This window comes from Salvia miltiorrhiza, chromosome 2, assembly GCF_028751815.1.
Source record: "Salvia miltiorrhiza cultivar Shanhuang (shh) chromosome 2, IMPLAD_Smil_shh, whole genome shotgun sequence".
NCBI lineage: Eukaryota > Viridiplantae > Streptophyta > Magnoliopsida > Lamiales > Lamiaceae > Salvia > Salvia miltiorrhiza.
Window position 1 is genome coordinate 59486126 of NC_080388.1, and position 16263 is coordinate 59502388.

Here is a 16263-nt window from a genome sequence, read left to right on the forward strand (position 1 = left end):
ACATTTTTATTAAAACCCGTGCCGAAAGTAAAGTGGCATATTTTTGATGGACGGATGAAGTATATCATAATCATCATCATCAACAACAAAATCATGTAAGATACGTTGGTGACCTTTTATCACCAACAATATCATTGTACCTCAAAACAGCATCTCACAATTTAAATTATTGAGACGTATAATTGAGATCTGCGACGTCTATGCAATATATTTATCCCAAAATATGCTCACTTTCGTCCTCCTCCTATTGGTATTAATTACTAAAATTTTTGTTATTGTTCATCTTGTATAGTAAAGAAACGATATAATCAAGTCATTTTTTTAAAGTAGTAGTGCTATGAAAATCACAATCTTTGCACTTAGTTGTATCACGATTTTTAACGTAGTCTCAATAGTGACACCACATTTCAATTCTCGACAATTGTGTTGTTTCCTCATAACAATATTGGACAAACTAAATTGGAGAAAATTTAAACTATTACAAACAAAAAAATGGTTGTAACTGAAACATTTTAAACATATATATCGATAAAAACTGACGTTTGTGTTTCAAATTATATAAACTCATGAGTCATCAACAAGTTTTTCACTCAACCTAATAAAATCTACTCTTTTCTCCCCCCCCCCCCCCTCCCCCCCACAAACTTATACTATAAGAGAACTAATTGATAAAATAGGACCGTAACTTTCAGTATTTTTAGAAAGAGGACTATATGTTATGAAATTTGAATGAGGACTATAGCTGCCATTTTTTTACATTTACACTCCTATTTAACACATCAAAATGATGATTATAGTTTCCGTCATGGCCCAAAATAGGAGTACAAATATAAAAAATGAAAGCTATAATCCTCATTTTCAAATTCTGCAAATATAATACTTAAACACTACGGTCATTTTTAACAATTAAGTGGATACAAGTAGTGGAATAATACACAAATTAAATGAGGTCTGAAAATCAGCCGTAAAATCATCAATATACAGGCGTATTTTTCTTCACGTTATTTAATAGATGTACTTTCATTGCATGTGGATTTTGTTTCGGTTCCAAGGGCAAATGATTTTATAACAGTACCTCTTTTTTGTTGTACTAATCATCATAATAATATCTTAATTTATTATATATAAAAAAAATTGATTAGGTTAAGTGAGAGAAATAATAGTGTAGGATCCTTCACAGAACTAAAAAGAAAAGTGTACCTCCAAATTCACTTTAAATCTTTTCTCACAGAAAGATTAAAGTGTTTGAGTTTTGTCAGATTATTAAGGTTTATATCTTCCATAAGTAATGAAGCATACCAGACCAGACCAGCATAGACTTATTGGAAATGTTAATTAATTTCAACCTAATAATCAAAGTTTTGGGCCAAAAAAGGAGAGTAAATTAGTAACAATATAAGAAACTCATAGATATTAATCGCAGTAGGAGCGTACATCAGATGAAGGCCATCTATATTATAGGATTTGCAACAACACAAATATATATAATATTGTAGGTAATTACTAGAATTCAAGGGCATTTAGGTTTGCCTTTGGAGTTGGTCTTGTCTCTATAGCAAGGGCACTCATGCTTGTTCCCGAAGGTTCCAGAAGGCACACATTTGCAGTCGGCGCAGCAGATGCCGCAGTATTTCAAGCAGCGGTCTTTGACGCCCGCCTTGGCGCATCGATCCCCGCATTTCGACTCGCAGTAGCCTACTGTTTTATTTTTCATTAATATAATAAATAAAAGGGTGAGATTTTTATCTAGCCCTTTGAATAAAATAAATAAGTTTTGTATCACACTCCATAAATAAATAAGTTTTGTAGCACATTCTTAATGGTCCCACCAAATCTTTGATTTATTTAAAAAATTTGTTTTCTTTAAACAATAAAAAACGTGGCTGATAGAATCTTCTATCATTATCACGATTTGTCTTATTATGTCTCTCTCTCTCTCTTCCAAAATCGTGATCTGATAGTATATCTTTTAGGGTTTAGGGTTTCTTTTCTTGCATGTACACGATTTGGAAGCATGAATCGTGAGGATCGGCTGAAAAGTGGTCAAACAAGAATCTTGTTTCAAATCATTCCCCAAAAAAAGAATCTTATGCAAATATTGAGAAGACCGTGCACTATACACGGCTCTCTCTCTCTCTCTCTCTTCTATTATTCAGCTTCCAAATTCAAAAAAAAAAGAGACAAAAACCTTAAGGACCGTGCACTCCAAAAACTCCATACACGCCTCTCTCTCTCTCTAAGAAACTCAAGCCCACCGTGCACTCCATAAACTCAAGCCCACCGTGCACTCCATAAACTCAAGCCACTATGAGTTCAACGGAATCAGATTACGATGGGGAAGAACAGCCTGTAGAACGAGGCCATCGCCCGAGTACATCGAGGAGGGAAAAATACCCGACGCCGAATCCGGTAAGTAACCGTGAACTATATTTGTTAAAATTTGAATTTATGTGTTTTGTATTGTTAAATTGTGCACAATAGTTGATTATTAGGTGTTTATGTATGGCATAATGTTGGTAATTTGCGAAATTTTGATTCTGGAAAGTAATTTGAACAACCGTGTACAACCGTGTATGGTTCTTCAGTACACGGTTGTACACGATTAGGTATTTATGTTACACGATTAGTATTAATTGATTTAATATGCCCTAATTATGTATTTTCAACGTATAGATGTATTTTTCGTGTATGAACAAACCGTGTACAACCGTACACGGTTTGTTCATCCGTACACGGTTGTACACGGTTGTACACGGTTGGTCTATAATCTGAAACGGTTGTACACGGTTGGTCTATAATCGTACACGGTTGTACACGGTTGGTCTAGAATCTGTACACGGTTGATATTTTTTGATACTGATCATCTTTTTTGAATTAATTGCAGCCTCCGAGGCATGTTTGGTTACGTCCGTGCATGCAAGGTTATGCCGGACGAATCAATCACTATGTAAAGGACACGACACTGAAGGAAGTGGAGACCTGTCTGACGCACTACCAGCGATTGGAACAATTTAATCAAGGTCCGTTTGGGCATTTACTTCAGTTGAAGAGGCAGGATAGTGCGAATGCCGCACTGCACCATCTTCTTGCACGGGAGTTGTATGACGAAGCATTCGGTCCGTGGGAGAAGTGGTTCCACGTTGGTGGACACGACATTCGATTCGGTGCAGTGGAGTATTGTCTGGTGACGGGGTTGTGTTTCGGGCCATCCCCGCAGCGTTTTGATCCTGATGTGGATCACCGTGTTGGGAAGCAGAGTCTATGGCACCGAGTTTTGAAAGGCAAGAAGGTGGAAGTGAAGGATCTGCGGAAGCGGTTCGTGAGCCGCAGTCTGGGCAACAGTGCCCAGGATTATTTGAAGGCGGCCAATATTCTCGTGGCGTATGATCTCATCTTCTGTCGGGATTATAAATACGTGCACGAGTGGGTGTGGGCACTGGTAGAGGAAGATCAGGCATGGTCCGACTTCCCGTGGGGCTCTTACTCATTCCAGATTTTGTGTCATGGGATGAGTGTGTTGAAGAAGCATCCCAACGAGATTACCGGTAATAGGAAGACGTACCACTTCTATGGGCCCATATGGGCATTACAGATTTGGTCGTACGAGGCCATTCCGAGGTTGGGCCGCGCGTGTGGGATGCGTGACACGAGGTTGCAGATGCCACGATTGGTGAACTGGACGACTTGGAAGTCGGCTTCTGACTTCACCCACTTTTTTGATGCTCATGAGGTAATTATTGTTGTTTTTTACAGTTTCAATCCTTTTATTATGTTATGATTAACGAATAATGAGAAATGATCGATTCATCTTTGTGCAGGCTGAGTGTCACCGGACACTCGAACCGGTCGAGGAGGAGAATGATTCATTTTATTTGCAGACCCTGAGGCATCCAGAGCCCTTTTCTGTACGATACCATCCCGGAGGGAAATACGCTGGCTTGACAGAGCCAGTTGTACCGGAGCCGCCTCCTCCTGTTAGGCCTCCCCCTGTGCAGAGGAGTATCTCACGAGCAGAGAGGACTCGTGAGAAGCAGCCTGTCCCTGTCCCGAGGAGTAGCTCACGGGCAGAGAGGGCTCGTGAGAAGCAGCCTGTCCCTGTCCATGTCGAGCGACATAGGCAGACGTATGAGGAGCCAAGTGGCAGCCCGTCGAAGCGGCGCAGGTCAGAGGAGTTTGATGATCGCGAGCCTCAGGCAGACCGAGATGAGGATTATTGGAGGCGACGCGATGAGGACCTGATTGCCCGTATCACACAGGAGCAGATCCGGACTGTGGTCCCAGAGATGCGGCGCGAGATACGTCGCGAGCTTGTAGACGACGACTCTGAGCATGGACTGGTCGCCAAAATTACGAAGAAGGTCATAGCCGCTGTGAAGGACATCTTTGGGAGACGTTCTTCTTCGAGGAGGCATAGATCATCATCCAGCCATGCCAGTCGTCATAGACATCAGAGTGAGGAGTACGACCAGCCGAGCCCCAGTCGCAGACGGTCTACATCTCACATTCCTAGTCCTAGGCGATCAGAGCGTGAGGATCCACCTCATGTTAGCCATAGGCACTCAGTTGGAGACATGGATCCGCCTCGTAGACATAGGATGTGGAACGGGAACAATACGCTCCATATATGTGGCCAACAGCACGGATTGTTTGAAATATCCTCCAACAAAATCCGTGACTTGCAGTCCTGCACGCCTAATAAAATGCAAAGATAAAAAGATAAATTTGCAAAAAAATAATTCAATATGCAAAATTTGTAATAAATGAGGTACCTAATAGCGGCACAAGCATGACGACACGGAATGTCATCCAGGTCGAACTGAGCACAACTACAAGTCCGATTTTCGAGATCGACAATGTAGAATGCATGATCATCCTCAACACTAAACATGTGCGTCGTCGTCCCTCGAACAGCCAATTGCCGACCCGCTTCGACAGCCACATGCAACTTTCCCTCTACTACCTCAGTCAACTCATGTGACCTCGATGCAGCCGAGATGCGTCGCCTATCGAACCATTTCTCCATAATGGCTCGATAGGTCTCGATCAATGAAGCAACCGGGAGGCGTCGTGCCCACAACAGTCTACTGTTCATCGTCTCGGCAGCATTCGACGTCATGAAGCTCGTGCGTCGTACAGGGCACTTGGACCTGGCCCATCTCTCCACACCAATAGTGTCGAGGCGTGTGTACGCGTTGACTTTCAGTACTTGAAGCGCAGAAAAATTCCTTTGAAAATCGTCTGATCGATAGGAATATGCCGCTGCTTTGAAGACTGCAGCTACATGCTGCCCATAATGCGCGAGATTCTTCTGGATATGGTAATAGCACAACCCGTGAGGGACGTTCGGGTAGATACACTCCACAGCATTTCTGATGCTCTTGTGCTGATCAGACACAATCAAGAGATCATCCGGCTGACCAAAGCAAGTCCGCAGTCGGTGGAAGAACCAAGTCCAAGACTCGTCGTTCTCGATAGGACCAAGCCCAACTGCGAGAGGAAATATTGCTTCGTTCCCATCCTTTGTAACAGCGACGAACAAAATGCCGCCGTTCCTTCCCTTCAGATGGGTCCCGTCTACGACGATGACCGGCCTCAAGTAACCCTTCTCAAAGGCAGCCACGCTCTGTCCAAGTGCAACAAACATATGATGGAACTTGCCATCATCCTTCATCTCAAGGTCGTATAATGTGCCGGGATTACTCATTCTCAGCATATACAAATACGATGGGAGCATCTGATACGAGTTCCCAAAATCACCATACGTCATCTCAATCGCGATGTTTCTTGCGCGGAGAGCGAAGCTGTAATTGATCTCAATACCGAATAAGCGCTGCATCTCTGACATCATCTCCTTCGGCTTCAAAACGACCCCCTCGCCTACCAATTTCCGTGCAAAATATCTTCCAACAACCCTCGCCGGAATCTGTCTCGGGGCAGTGCGATTCAAATCCGTGTGGCAGGTATGATCCATCACCACCTTGATCACTCTCCAGATCGATGCACTCTGAACGGCTCGCAGCATGAACGGACAACCGTTGCCATGCTTGCAAACAAACCACAAACGGGTCGTACTGGAACGATGCACGGCGTACTCCACGTGATTCTCCATATGGTACAGGCCAACAGCGATTGCCAAATCATCCTTCGACCGGAATAGAGCCCCCACTGATAATATCCCGCTCTCCAATACGTTAGAATCCTCCCAACCTAATGCCGGCGCATCGTCAAAATCGAGGACTGGAATCCCCCAGTCACGTGCCTCAAGCTGCTGAACTCCAACACGAGGCTCGACATCGGGCTGATCATCCGATGTGAAATTCTGAGGCCCTGTCTGTCTCCACGCTTCCTGTTCAGTCGACACTGAATCCAATATCTCTCTGCGTCGTATCGCCTCTTCTTCCTCATCCGAAGACTCGGACTCGTCTTCCTCCTCCTGCGACGATGAATCGTCCCTACTATCATCGTGTGTAGGGATACTTCTTCCAACGTCCGTCTCGATAGGAAACACAGTAGACCGATGTCCCTCATAATATACCCGCTCTTGAGTATGAGGAATCGGAGCCGCAGATTGTTTGCCCTTCTCGATCACGTAAACAACGGGATATTTCTTATGCTCGGAAATCAGTCGGTTCAAATCCGAATCAGTCTTCAAAGCCACTTTTATTCTTCGCCCTTCGTCCGTGGTCGATGTGTAGAAAAGCATATAAGTGGATCGACCATCCTCGTTTAATTGATCGTGCACCTCTTGCATCAATTTCGCATGACAAAGGTCTTCCTTAGACATGTACACGACAACCTCATCGCCTCCTTCATACTCGGTTAATTTCCACTGACCACTGTGCCGTATAACGATTGCTTGAAACGACATCTGCTTCAAAACGACAAAAATACAACATTTAAATACACAAACAGGAAACCGTGTACCCCAATACATCAACTGAATATACAAACATGCTAAAAATAACCTCAAAATCATATTCAACCCAACCGTGTACAGCAAATTCGACCACCGTGTACAACCGTGTACACAACCGTGTACACAGAAACCCTAACCGTGTACAGCAGAACACTAAGGGTTCAAAAATAAGGTAATTTGCGTACAGAGTGTTTTTTTATGTCGTTTTTTAGTCCAAAACATGTAATAAGTCATATATATAACATAATTATTGAAATAAACAACAAAAAATCACTAAAACTCAAACCGTGTACAACCGTGTACAACCGTGTACTCTAGAACACCAACCGTGTACAGCCGAAAATTAAAAAAAAATATGTATTTCACATACCTTATGTAATACAAGCCTTTAGATGATTTTTTTTTGAATTTTTGAGCAACCGTGTATGAGTCGTGTATGTGTATTGAGAGGATTTTCTTCTTCTTTCTTGTTCAAATGTCTGATGAATGAACATTTGGTTGGTATCCTTCATTAACTACCCACAGCAGCCGTGTACGGAGCATTTAATTTCGTGAATTTAAGGTTGTTTCCTTAACAAGTGTTTGAGTTGGTGTAAATGCACCCAACAACCATAATATCACATAAAATCACGCCATAAACGTGAATAGAGAGAGAGAATCAGATTTTGCTTATTTTTAAATCACATTTTAACGTGATTTCGGTTATTTTTAAATCAAAGAGAGAGAATCAGATTTTGATCACATAAATTCACGCCATAATGCCATAAGATATGGTTTGCTTACTCAGTTTTAATTTTAACGTGATAGAGAGAGAGGGAATCAGATTTTTATTTTATTTGGTTATTTTTAAATCAAAAATAAGTAATATGTCACTATCATTCACTTTATTGACTTGTACTTATGTACTTTAGGTCAAATGTGCTACAAAACTTATTTATTTATGGGGTGTGATACAAAACTTATTTATTTTATCAAAAATGCTACTACTATGTATTGTCACTAAATAAAAGCAATTATATTACTATTAGGGTGACTTACTTGAATCTGCCATTGCCATTGTGGCGAGAAAGAGGGTCAGTAGGAGCAATGCTGGAAGCAGCTTCATCTTAATTATGTCAGCTGAGAGAGACAGGAAAGAATGAAGAAGGTATACATATATGGAGGAATAGTGGTTGGGAGGTAGTGAATTAATGCCGTCAAAATAAGGTAGGTCAGGAAATAGAGGAATACAGCTGTCAGGTGATTTCTGTTTATCCAAATGCTTAATTATAGTTAATTGCTGATTTGCGTCATATCATATCAAAGTCTCCGCCATTCCCTCCCTCCACATGGAATTAAATTCAGTATACCACACTTTATGTCTCATTTTGTATCCCGTTTTCAATTTTATTTAATTTCTTATGTATATTTTTTTTCATTTTCAACTTTATATGCTTTAGTTTAATTTTGTGATTATTAACTAGGGTTTATTCCATCAATCTAGGGTATATAATTATTTTTTATCATTTAATTTCACTTTTATTAACTAATAATATATTGATAAATTCAAAGTCATGGTATATACTTTTTAAAAAAATTAATTTTTTGAAATAAAACTTCAATATAATTCATAGTATTATAATAAATTTTATTTTTATAAAAAATATTTTTTAAATAATAGATATAAACATGAGACATAGTGACACACATAAAATTGTGGGACACTGGATCTCATCTCCACTCCACATACTCAACAATTATACCATCGTCTAATCTAGGACTGTAAAATCAGGTTGCGGGTATCGGGTATACCCTCACCCGCCCCGATACCCGTGCGAATATCGGGTACCCGATACCCGCAAATTTAAAGAGGAGGGTCAGGTGCGGGTAGCATATTCTCAAAAATCGTGAATATCGGGTACCCTCGGGTAATATTTAAAAATTAAAATTAAATAATTTTATTTAGGTTAAAATTCCCAAAACCTCCAAGCCCTAATCGTTTTCGTTCGTCTCTCTCTCTCTCATCTAATTTTATTTAGGAATAATTTTGATTGTTGTGCTTGTTTGTCACCTGTTTATTTATTATTTATTCGTCACAGGTTTTATGGATAATCGATGAAATAGAAATGATATGTTCAAATTTTTTTATGAAATGCGCGACAAAATACCCTCTCGCGGGATAAAATACCCTCCAGCGGGACCAAAAATCCGCAAAATTACAATTAAAAAAAATTGTGGGACTGTGAGGGTATACCCGCTGCGGGTATTCGGGTACCCGCAGTATGAAGGAGGGTCGGGTGAGGGCGGGGATTTCGACGAATTTTATCCCGCGGGTACCCGAATTTACAGCCCTAGTCTAATCCAACTTAGCTCACCTCAATACTGTCTTACCCAATTAACTTACTTCATTTATCAATATCAGGCTCAACCACAATCAATAATCCCAATGTCAAATTCTTTCTCCATAATTAATACATTCAACAATCTTTACCAAAAAATTCCTGCATAATTTTAGGGGAGGAGGGAATAGTATTTATTTAGTTAAAAAAATATATTTAGTTATATCAAATAAAGTTAATTAGAGATTAGATATAACTATATATTACTTACTATAATATATAAATTTAAATTGTATCTAGCTAATAATTTTATATATTTTTTAAGTAAAAGTATTTAACGAGTTAATTAAATAAGTTGAATATTATATATTAAGCTCAAGCTTGATTAATTTAGCTAATAGCATCCATATATATGGGTCTTACATAAACTCCAACACGTTTAAAGTTAGTGGAATTGTTATTGATGTGCACATGGTTTTGATCTTTGTCGGAGCTGATTGAAGTTTTGATGGGATAAGATTTAATCGACTTTAAAGTTCGGTGCACCTAATAGTTATCCATAGCCATGAAAATGCGATACTAAGACTATATGCCGACCTAATGGATGGTAGATTGAAAAACAAAAAAAATGTAGCTAAAAATTGTGAGATCGATTTTTTTAGAAAATAAAGTGTTATTACATTAGAAGTTGTGACCTAATACCTTATTTAGATCAGATTGACGCCAACATGAGTCGTGGTCATTGTTTCCCCTTATGGGTTCGTAGCAATTACGAAAAATATTAGGCTACATTTACTTTAATGAATAAATTTATTCATAGAAAATGATGGATAACACAAATTTATGTCTTTAAATGTCTCCTTCCTTTTCTAATATTTGACACAAAAGATATGCTCACCATTTTTGTTTTCTTATTTTCACTTCAAAGATGGATCCCTTCATTTTTTGTGTGATAATATTATCCATCCTTGAACTTAAAATAAGGAAAGAAAAATGGTGAGCATTTCTTTTGTGTCAAATATTGGAAAAGAAATGAGACATTTATATTATCCAATATTTTCCATGAATAAATTTATCCATAAAAGTGAACGCAGCCATAGTCTCTAACTAGCTATAGTATTGGAGCATGTACCCTCATATGAAATTTCAAGAAGTTAGTTCCAACTACAAAAGATACTACCATCTATCAATTGTGAGCATGTGATAATGTGTCTATTAATGATACGACACGCCATACTAATTATTCTCCCATTCTCATAGAAATAATTTCATATTATTTCTCTTTTGTTTGTCCTGAAAAATTATACTCTTGCTCTCTTAGTATGTGGTTTAAATTTTCTTTTTTCATATATATACACATTCATAGCTAAATCAATTTTAAAATTATAAAATGTTATTTTTTTTATAAGTAAATAAGAGAATGATATGATATTTGAATGTCCCTTCACTAATACATTAAGTGCTCGTTTATGCGATATGGGATAAGGTGTGATATGTATGGGATAATGTGTGATATGTTTGACTGAGATGTCTTTTAGTAATATCATATTTGGTAGAATGTATTAAAATATCTATAAAATATAAAGGGTGTTCTTAGCACATTTTTTTAGTATTAATAATCGTAAAAGGGCGTGTTCTCCTTGATGGAAAATATATATTTATTATTTTTTCACTTTTTCACATATTATGAATATATTTCCCTAAGCAGCATGGAAGAAATTAAAATCCAAGCATCCATTTTTTCATCTTTTTACTCTAATCATGATAATATTACCTTGAGTATTTGTGTAATAATATTTTCACCATAGAGAATATGAGATAAAAAAAGTGTGGAATGATAAAATTTTCTATATTTTCTGATTATCTTATCTTCTTATAATATATTTGCAATTAAAGAGAAAGCACCATAAAGAGCTAAAAATAACTATAAACCCAAATATGAACCCTAATATTAATATCAACCATAAAATAAAACTTAATTATTAACAACTATAAACTATTTTCAACCCCGAATCATGAGCATGATATATATTAGAGGAAAATATCATCGGGAAGTATATCCAACTTTTATGAGAAACACTATATGGAGAAGGGGAAAAGAAAACAATATATGGAGATACACTGATATATGCATAATTTAGTTGGATATACTTTAACGAGGCATCGCCAAAATCCCATTGGAACAAAAACTTGTGAATAATATAATTAGGAAATTAATATGAAAAAAAGAAATAAGCCAAATGAGTTAGCACTTACATGATATTATTTGTAATGTAGCCTAGCAAATCGCAAGTTCAATGCTTGGCTTAATTACTTATTATCAAAGTAAGGAAATCATAGAATGTAACTCTGGCTTAATTACTTATTATCAAAGTAAGGAAATCATAGAATGTAACTCAACATACAAAGATGGGGAAAAACGCAAACTTCAGCTATAGTAACTGAGTTAATAATACGTGTAGCTGCTTCAAATTTACAATTTATGTACAACACTCTCTACATTGCTTAGCTTAGTTGAATCCGAAGTGCTACTTCAAAAATATGCAGTTGGATGCAAATACCTATGAATTAGACAAACAATTAAACAAGTAGAAAAACAACAAAATATACACCACCATCTTTATAATGTAAGAAGCTAGCTAGAGGCATTTTAAGGCTTCTTCTTGTCAAACCAAGCAAGGATCTTTTTCCCATAAAGATTGCTTTGCATGGATGCTGCATTAACTTGGATCAATTTCACCAAAGAATCAAAGACTCTTCCCTGTGTAAATTAGGAACAAACGAGACATATGCATTACGAAAACCCCGTGTATTAAGGCTGAACAGTTCACATCCATTGAAAATATTGGAAGGCGTTTATGCTGATATCTATTCAAATTTCAACTTCAAGAAATCCCAGTAAAATTGGTACATTCAAGTCATTAGGCAATGGAAAATAGAAATTCATGATAGCTTCTCTCGCTAAGACCTTAAACAAGGGCATATCTGGTTATCCAGCTATAGTTACTTGACCAATTATATATCCAGCCACAATGAAATTAATAGGATTTTCCTATAAAATATTCTGGCTAGGGTCATCAAGGACACTACTTTTTATTTAAGCATGCAATATCTTTATCTATTTATGTGTTACTTGTATTGTTAAGGGGCGTTTACTAAATACTCCCTCCGTCCACCAAATGAGTACTAATTTCCTTTTTTAGTAAGTGTACCTCACACAGCCCACTCACAATAAAAATGGGCCTTTTTATTCCACTTACACACACTTAATCAATTCTTAAAACTCGTGTCACTCCCAAATGGGTACTCATTTCGTGGACGGAGGGAGTAGATTAAAATAGTACTATATGCTAATCTATTGTTTATTAAGATGGATTAGAAACTATGATAATCTATTGTTTATTAAGATAGATTAGAAACTTGAGATATCCTAAGGCCCTTGATAATTTCTAGAATTTGGGATAACTTGCTGGAGTCATATCCAATTGAAAGGGGTAGGATTGGAGACATCCTAATAATTATGATAAAGATACTCAACAATGTATATTGTGAATCCTGAATAGTAAACACCTCCTTAGAGTAGTAATATGTTGATCTCCGAGGCCCGAGTAATTTTAGTGCTATAGAGCACAAATAAATGTTATTGGGGATGAAGATGAACTCATGCACAATTTAAGGACTAGCAGAGTGAATGGTTCCAAGATGCGAAACTATAGAAACCTAAAGCAAAAAAAACATTGAAACGCAAAGTGGGATATCTCACCTTTGTTGCCGACAATGCATTTTGAATGACAAAATTTCCAAAGGGATCTACTAAAAGCATCGAGGCATTTGGGCTTCTCAGCAGTTCCAAGACAATAGTTGCAGAAACCACTTCTCCCGATTGTAAGAGCTTCTCCACTACATTGCTGGCATACTTGTTGCAGGAAAGAGACACAAAACAGCCTTGGAACTGTCTCAGAAGATATATCGTGACTTTTTGCATCTTCATCCCGAGAAGATGTTGCACCACATAGTTTCTACATGTCAAAAGAATGAACAATAAAATGATTCAATAATGCTGCAGATATTAGTTGAGCCTCAATGAAATAAATCAGATAGGTTTGGAATCATACCCATAAGGATCTTCAGCAAGCTGCACAGCATTCTCTATTATCTCACTTACTAATCTTTCTCTTGTTTCTCCACGAGAATTTTCCACGCATGATTGTATCACACAACATCCACTTTTATTAGTTGCAATTCTAAAGCAGTTTTCTGCAATCACTTTCAGAAGGTGCTGCCATTTAAAATTCAATATTAGATATATGATTGAGCCGCACAGTGACATAATAATAGATCAATAAAATATCCACCATTTCTAGGTCTATATAAAAAAACACTACAATTCCCAGGGAAGATTCATTACTGTATGCTGAGAAGCACGAAAAAAAAAAAGATAACAAAAACAAGATTCAAGTTGTTTCACACGAGGACATATAGGAATGGGAAGTTTTCTTTACAAAATAAATAAAATCCGATTATGGACCAAGTTACATGGAATTGCATTCCACCTCTAAGTTCGGTCATAGTTTACTGATTGATCTGAGAGACCATAATGCGAAGTCAGTTGGGAAATGGTAGGAGTAGGAAATTAGGTATTGAATGATATTTTGTGTGTGAAATGAAGGACTTTACTTTTACTGTATAGCTAGATTAAAGTAAGGCCTAAAAGCACCCTACATTAGACATTCAAGAGTTCTAAGATAAAGCTCCAGATGGTCGAGTATATAATAAGAAAAGTTGTCGTGATATTCGCAATGCTTTGCGTGTTTAACATGACAAAAGTTTCCTAGAAGCATCAGTCTACCACAAGCTTTAGCACAAACAAGCACGAGCCTCGTTTATATAAGACCATCACTATTGACCACTAAAACATCAAAACGAGTAATTAAATCTTCAACTTCTCCCCTGTATAAAGGCTGCTTAGACCAATACTAGTTCATATATAGGATACAACATTGATCCCAAGAATTGGCAAGTTATTAACCCTATGTACTTTGTAATCAGAACCAAAGGATAGAATCCCTAAAACTTAACAGGAAATGAGACAACTAGACAATTACTAGTACTCAAACAATTAACTGAGGAGCATTTGAACACATAGAATCTTCAAGTAAACACAATAATTGAACAAGTCAAACCAAGTAATCCCATGCATAATGGGCCAAATTGTACATGACAATCAATAGTTCAAAGTAAATTAATATTTTCTTTGTCTACTACCTTTGTATATTCCCCAGGAAAACGCTTAACACAGAAGTGTATGATATGTTGACCATTGCAGTCGGTGGCTAAGACAAAGGCATCAGGAATTAAAGAAGCCACAACTAATGATATTTGCTGAGGCGTATTCAGCTTCTCCAACAACTTCTGTATAGCTTTAGCCCTGTATATGAATCACCCACATCACAACTTTATAAATTAATATGCAAATTATTACAAACAAACAAACAAAAAAGTCATTTTGTTCATACCCAGAAGGGTTGAGACAAATTGAAGTGAGAACTCTGGTGAGGGCCATGATGATCCTAGTCCTCTGATCCTCATTGCACACCGCGAAAAGCTTATGCACAAATTGGCTACCAAACTGATTTCTCAACAAATCATCACAAGACTCCATAACTTCCAACACAATCATCTCGATTTCATTATCACTCATCCCCACCTCCAATTTCAAAATCAAGACGCTGCTCCAAACTAGGTCTTTGGCCAAGGACACAATTTTCCCAATCATGTTTTCAATAGTTAGATGGTGCGCCAACTTATACAACTGCTGATCAGTATACAAAGAATTTGCAAAAGAATTATTCTTTCGAGCCAAAGGTACAACCGGAACGTTGTACCTTCGGGATTCCTTGCCATGCAAGATATGGTAGTCAAAATCATCGGAGTTGTTAGCATCACAAAAATCCAGTCTTTGATAACAGTTTATCAATTGATTATGAATATGACCACCTGCATGAACGTATGGGCCCCCACCCGAGAAACTGGAGCCCACATTGATATTCTGGCGGGCCCCAGGGAGGCCGAGAGGCCCATTGACGCTGGAAGTCTGAGCCCAATTTAAAGCCTGCTGCTGCTGGCTTCCCCCGTAAGCCATTGGTGGCGGAATTGATGCTGCTCCGCCTACGTCGACGGCGGCGGGATGGCCGTGGAACGACGCCTCCTGGGACCGGAATCGGACATTGGTGGCGAGGTTGAGCCTGGAAAAGGCTGATTCGATTGTTTGGTCGGACTCGGTGATCAGAGGGGTTTGGCGATGGTTTGCGGCGGGGAAAAAGCGGTACGCCTCCGGGGTGAAGAAATCCTCAGGCGGTTGGAAGGGCGAAGAGCATAGATTTTCAAAGATATGTGGCTCCATCGCCGTTTTGCGAGTGTGTGTGTGTGTTTTTGGGTTGAAGATTTTGTAGGGAGGGGTTTACTCAGGGGTTTTATTTATAGGGGAGGGACGGACACTCCTTTTACCTTCTCTCTATTTTTTTCATTTTTTTTTATATATACATCTATCTTCTTCTGCTTCGATTTCTTTTGGAACTTCCTTAGTTTAATGAGTATTTTGTGAAATTATAGTACTAATTTAATATTTTTATCACGAAACGAATAAAAATATTCCAAAATTCAATAATCGGCCACGATTCTGCTTCATAATTTATCACTCACATTCTCGCTACATCTCATAGTTATCAACAACTACCCCAATCACACTCTACTAGTCTCTTCAATATTTAATTAATTTTTTTCTCTCTTCCATATCATTATATCCATCCTATCCAACCACATTTATATTGAATATATCGTTTATCGATTACCACTCCAATCACAATATTTTATACAATTATTTTGTTATCATTTTTAATCATAATATTTTAAATTGTATTAAATACTAATTAAGATAATATTAATAAATTAAGAGAGAATGATGAAGTTTTAATAGTGAAAATTGATGTTATATATACAGAAAATAATATAGTTATATTATATGTACAA

General features: G+C 37.8%; 3 protein-coding genes across 3 annotated transcripts; 1 reads left to right on the plus strand and 2 right to left on the minus strand.

The window, feature by feature from the left end:
- The first annotated feature begins 1730 nt into the window (after positions 1-1730).
- On the plus strand, positions 1731-4712 carry LOC131009815 (uncharacterized). The gene is made up of 3 exons (XM_057937222.1): positions 1731-2409; positions 2885-3730; positions 3819-4712. Exons 1-3 carry the CDS (start codon positions 2308-2310, stop codon positions 4710-4712), a joined length of 1842 nt encoding a protein of 613 aa, XP_057793205.1. The 5' UTR covers positions 1731-2307.
- A 25-nt stretch (positions 4713-4737) lies between these two features.
- LOC131009816 (uncharacterized) lies at positions 4738-6868 on the minus strand. The gene is made up of 2 exons (XM_057937223.1): positions 4831-6868; positions 4738-4769 (listed from the first exon to the last, which is right to left on the minus strand). Exons 1-2 carry the CDS (start codon positions 6866-6868, stop codon positions 4738-4740), a joined length of 2070 nt encoding a protein of 689 aa, XP_057793206.1.
- Positions 6869-11655: 4787 nt separating this feature from the next.
- On the minus strand, positions 11656-15837 carry LOC131010728 (pumilio homolog 12-like). Its single transcript, XM_057938390.1, has 5 exons — positions 14751-15837; positions 14500-14662; positions 13350-13513; positions 12998-13253; positions 11656-11995 (listed from the first exon to the last, which is right to left on the minus strand). Exons 1-5 carry the CDS (start codon positions 15635-15637, stop codon positions 11885-11887), a joined length of 1581 nt encoding a protein of 526 aa, XP_057794373.1. The 5' UTR covers positions 15638-15837; the 3' UTR covers positions 11656-11884.
- Between the last annotated feature and the right edge of the window lie 426 nt (positions 15838-16263).

Excerpts from the sequence above, each read along its gene's own strand:
- LOC131009815 (XM_057937222.1), top strand. The coding sequence starts at position 2,308 with ATGAGTTCAACGGAATCAGATTACGATGGGGAAGAACAGCCTGTAGAA. Across the intron at positions 2,410-2,884 it reads AATACCCGACGCCGAATCCG|CCTCCGAGGCATGTTTGGTT; the intron begins GTAAGTAACCGT and ends AATTAATTGCAG. Across the intron at positions 3,731-3,818 it reads ACTTTTTTGATGCTCATGAG|GCTGAGTGTCACCGGACACT; the intron begins GTAATTATTGTT and ends ATCTTTGTGCAG.
- LOC131009816 (XM_057937223.1), bottom strand. The coding sequence starts at position 6,868 with ATGTCGTTTCAAGCAATCGTTATACGGCACAGTGGTCAGTGGAAATTA. Across the intron at positions 4,770-4,830 it reads CGATCTCGAAAATCGGACTT|GTACCTCATTTATTACAAAT; the intron begins GTAGTTGTGCTC and ends TGCCGCTATTAG.
- LOC131010728 (XM_057938390.1), bottom strand. The coding sequence starts at position 15,637 with ATGGAGCCACATATCTTTGAAAATCTATGCTCTTCGCCCTTCCAACCG. Across the intron at positions 13,514-14,499 it reads TTCCTGGGGAATATACAAAG|CACCTTCTGAAAGTGATTGC; the intron begins GTAGTAGACAAA and ends TTTAAATGGCAG. Across the intron at positions 13,254-13,349 it reads CTTGCTGAAGATCCTTATGG|AAACTATGTGGTGCAACATC; the intron begins GTATGATTCCAA and ends TTTGACATGTAG.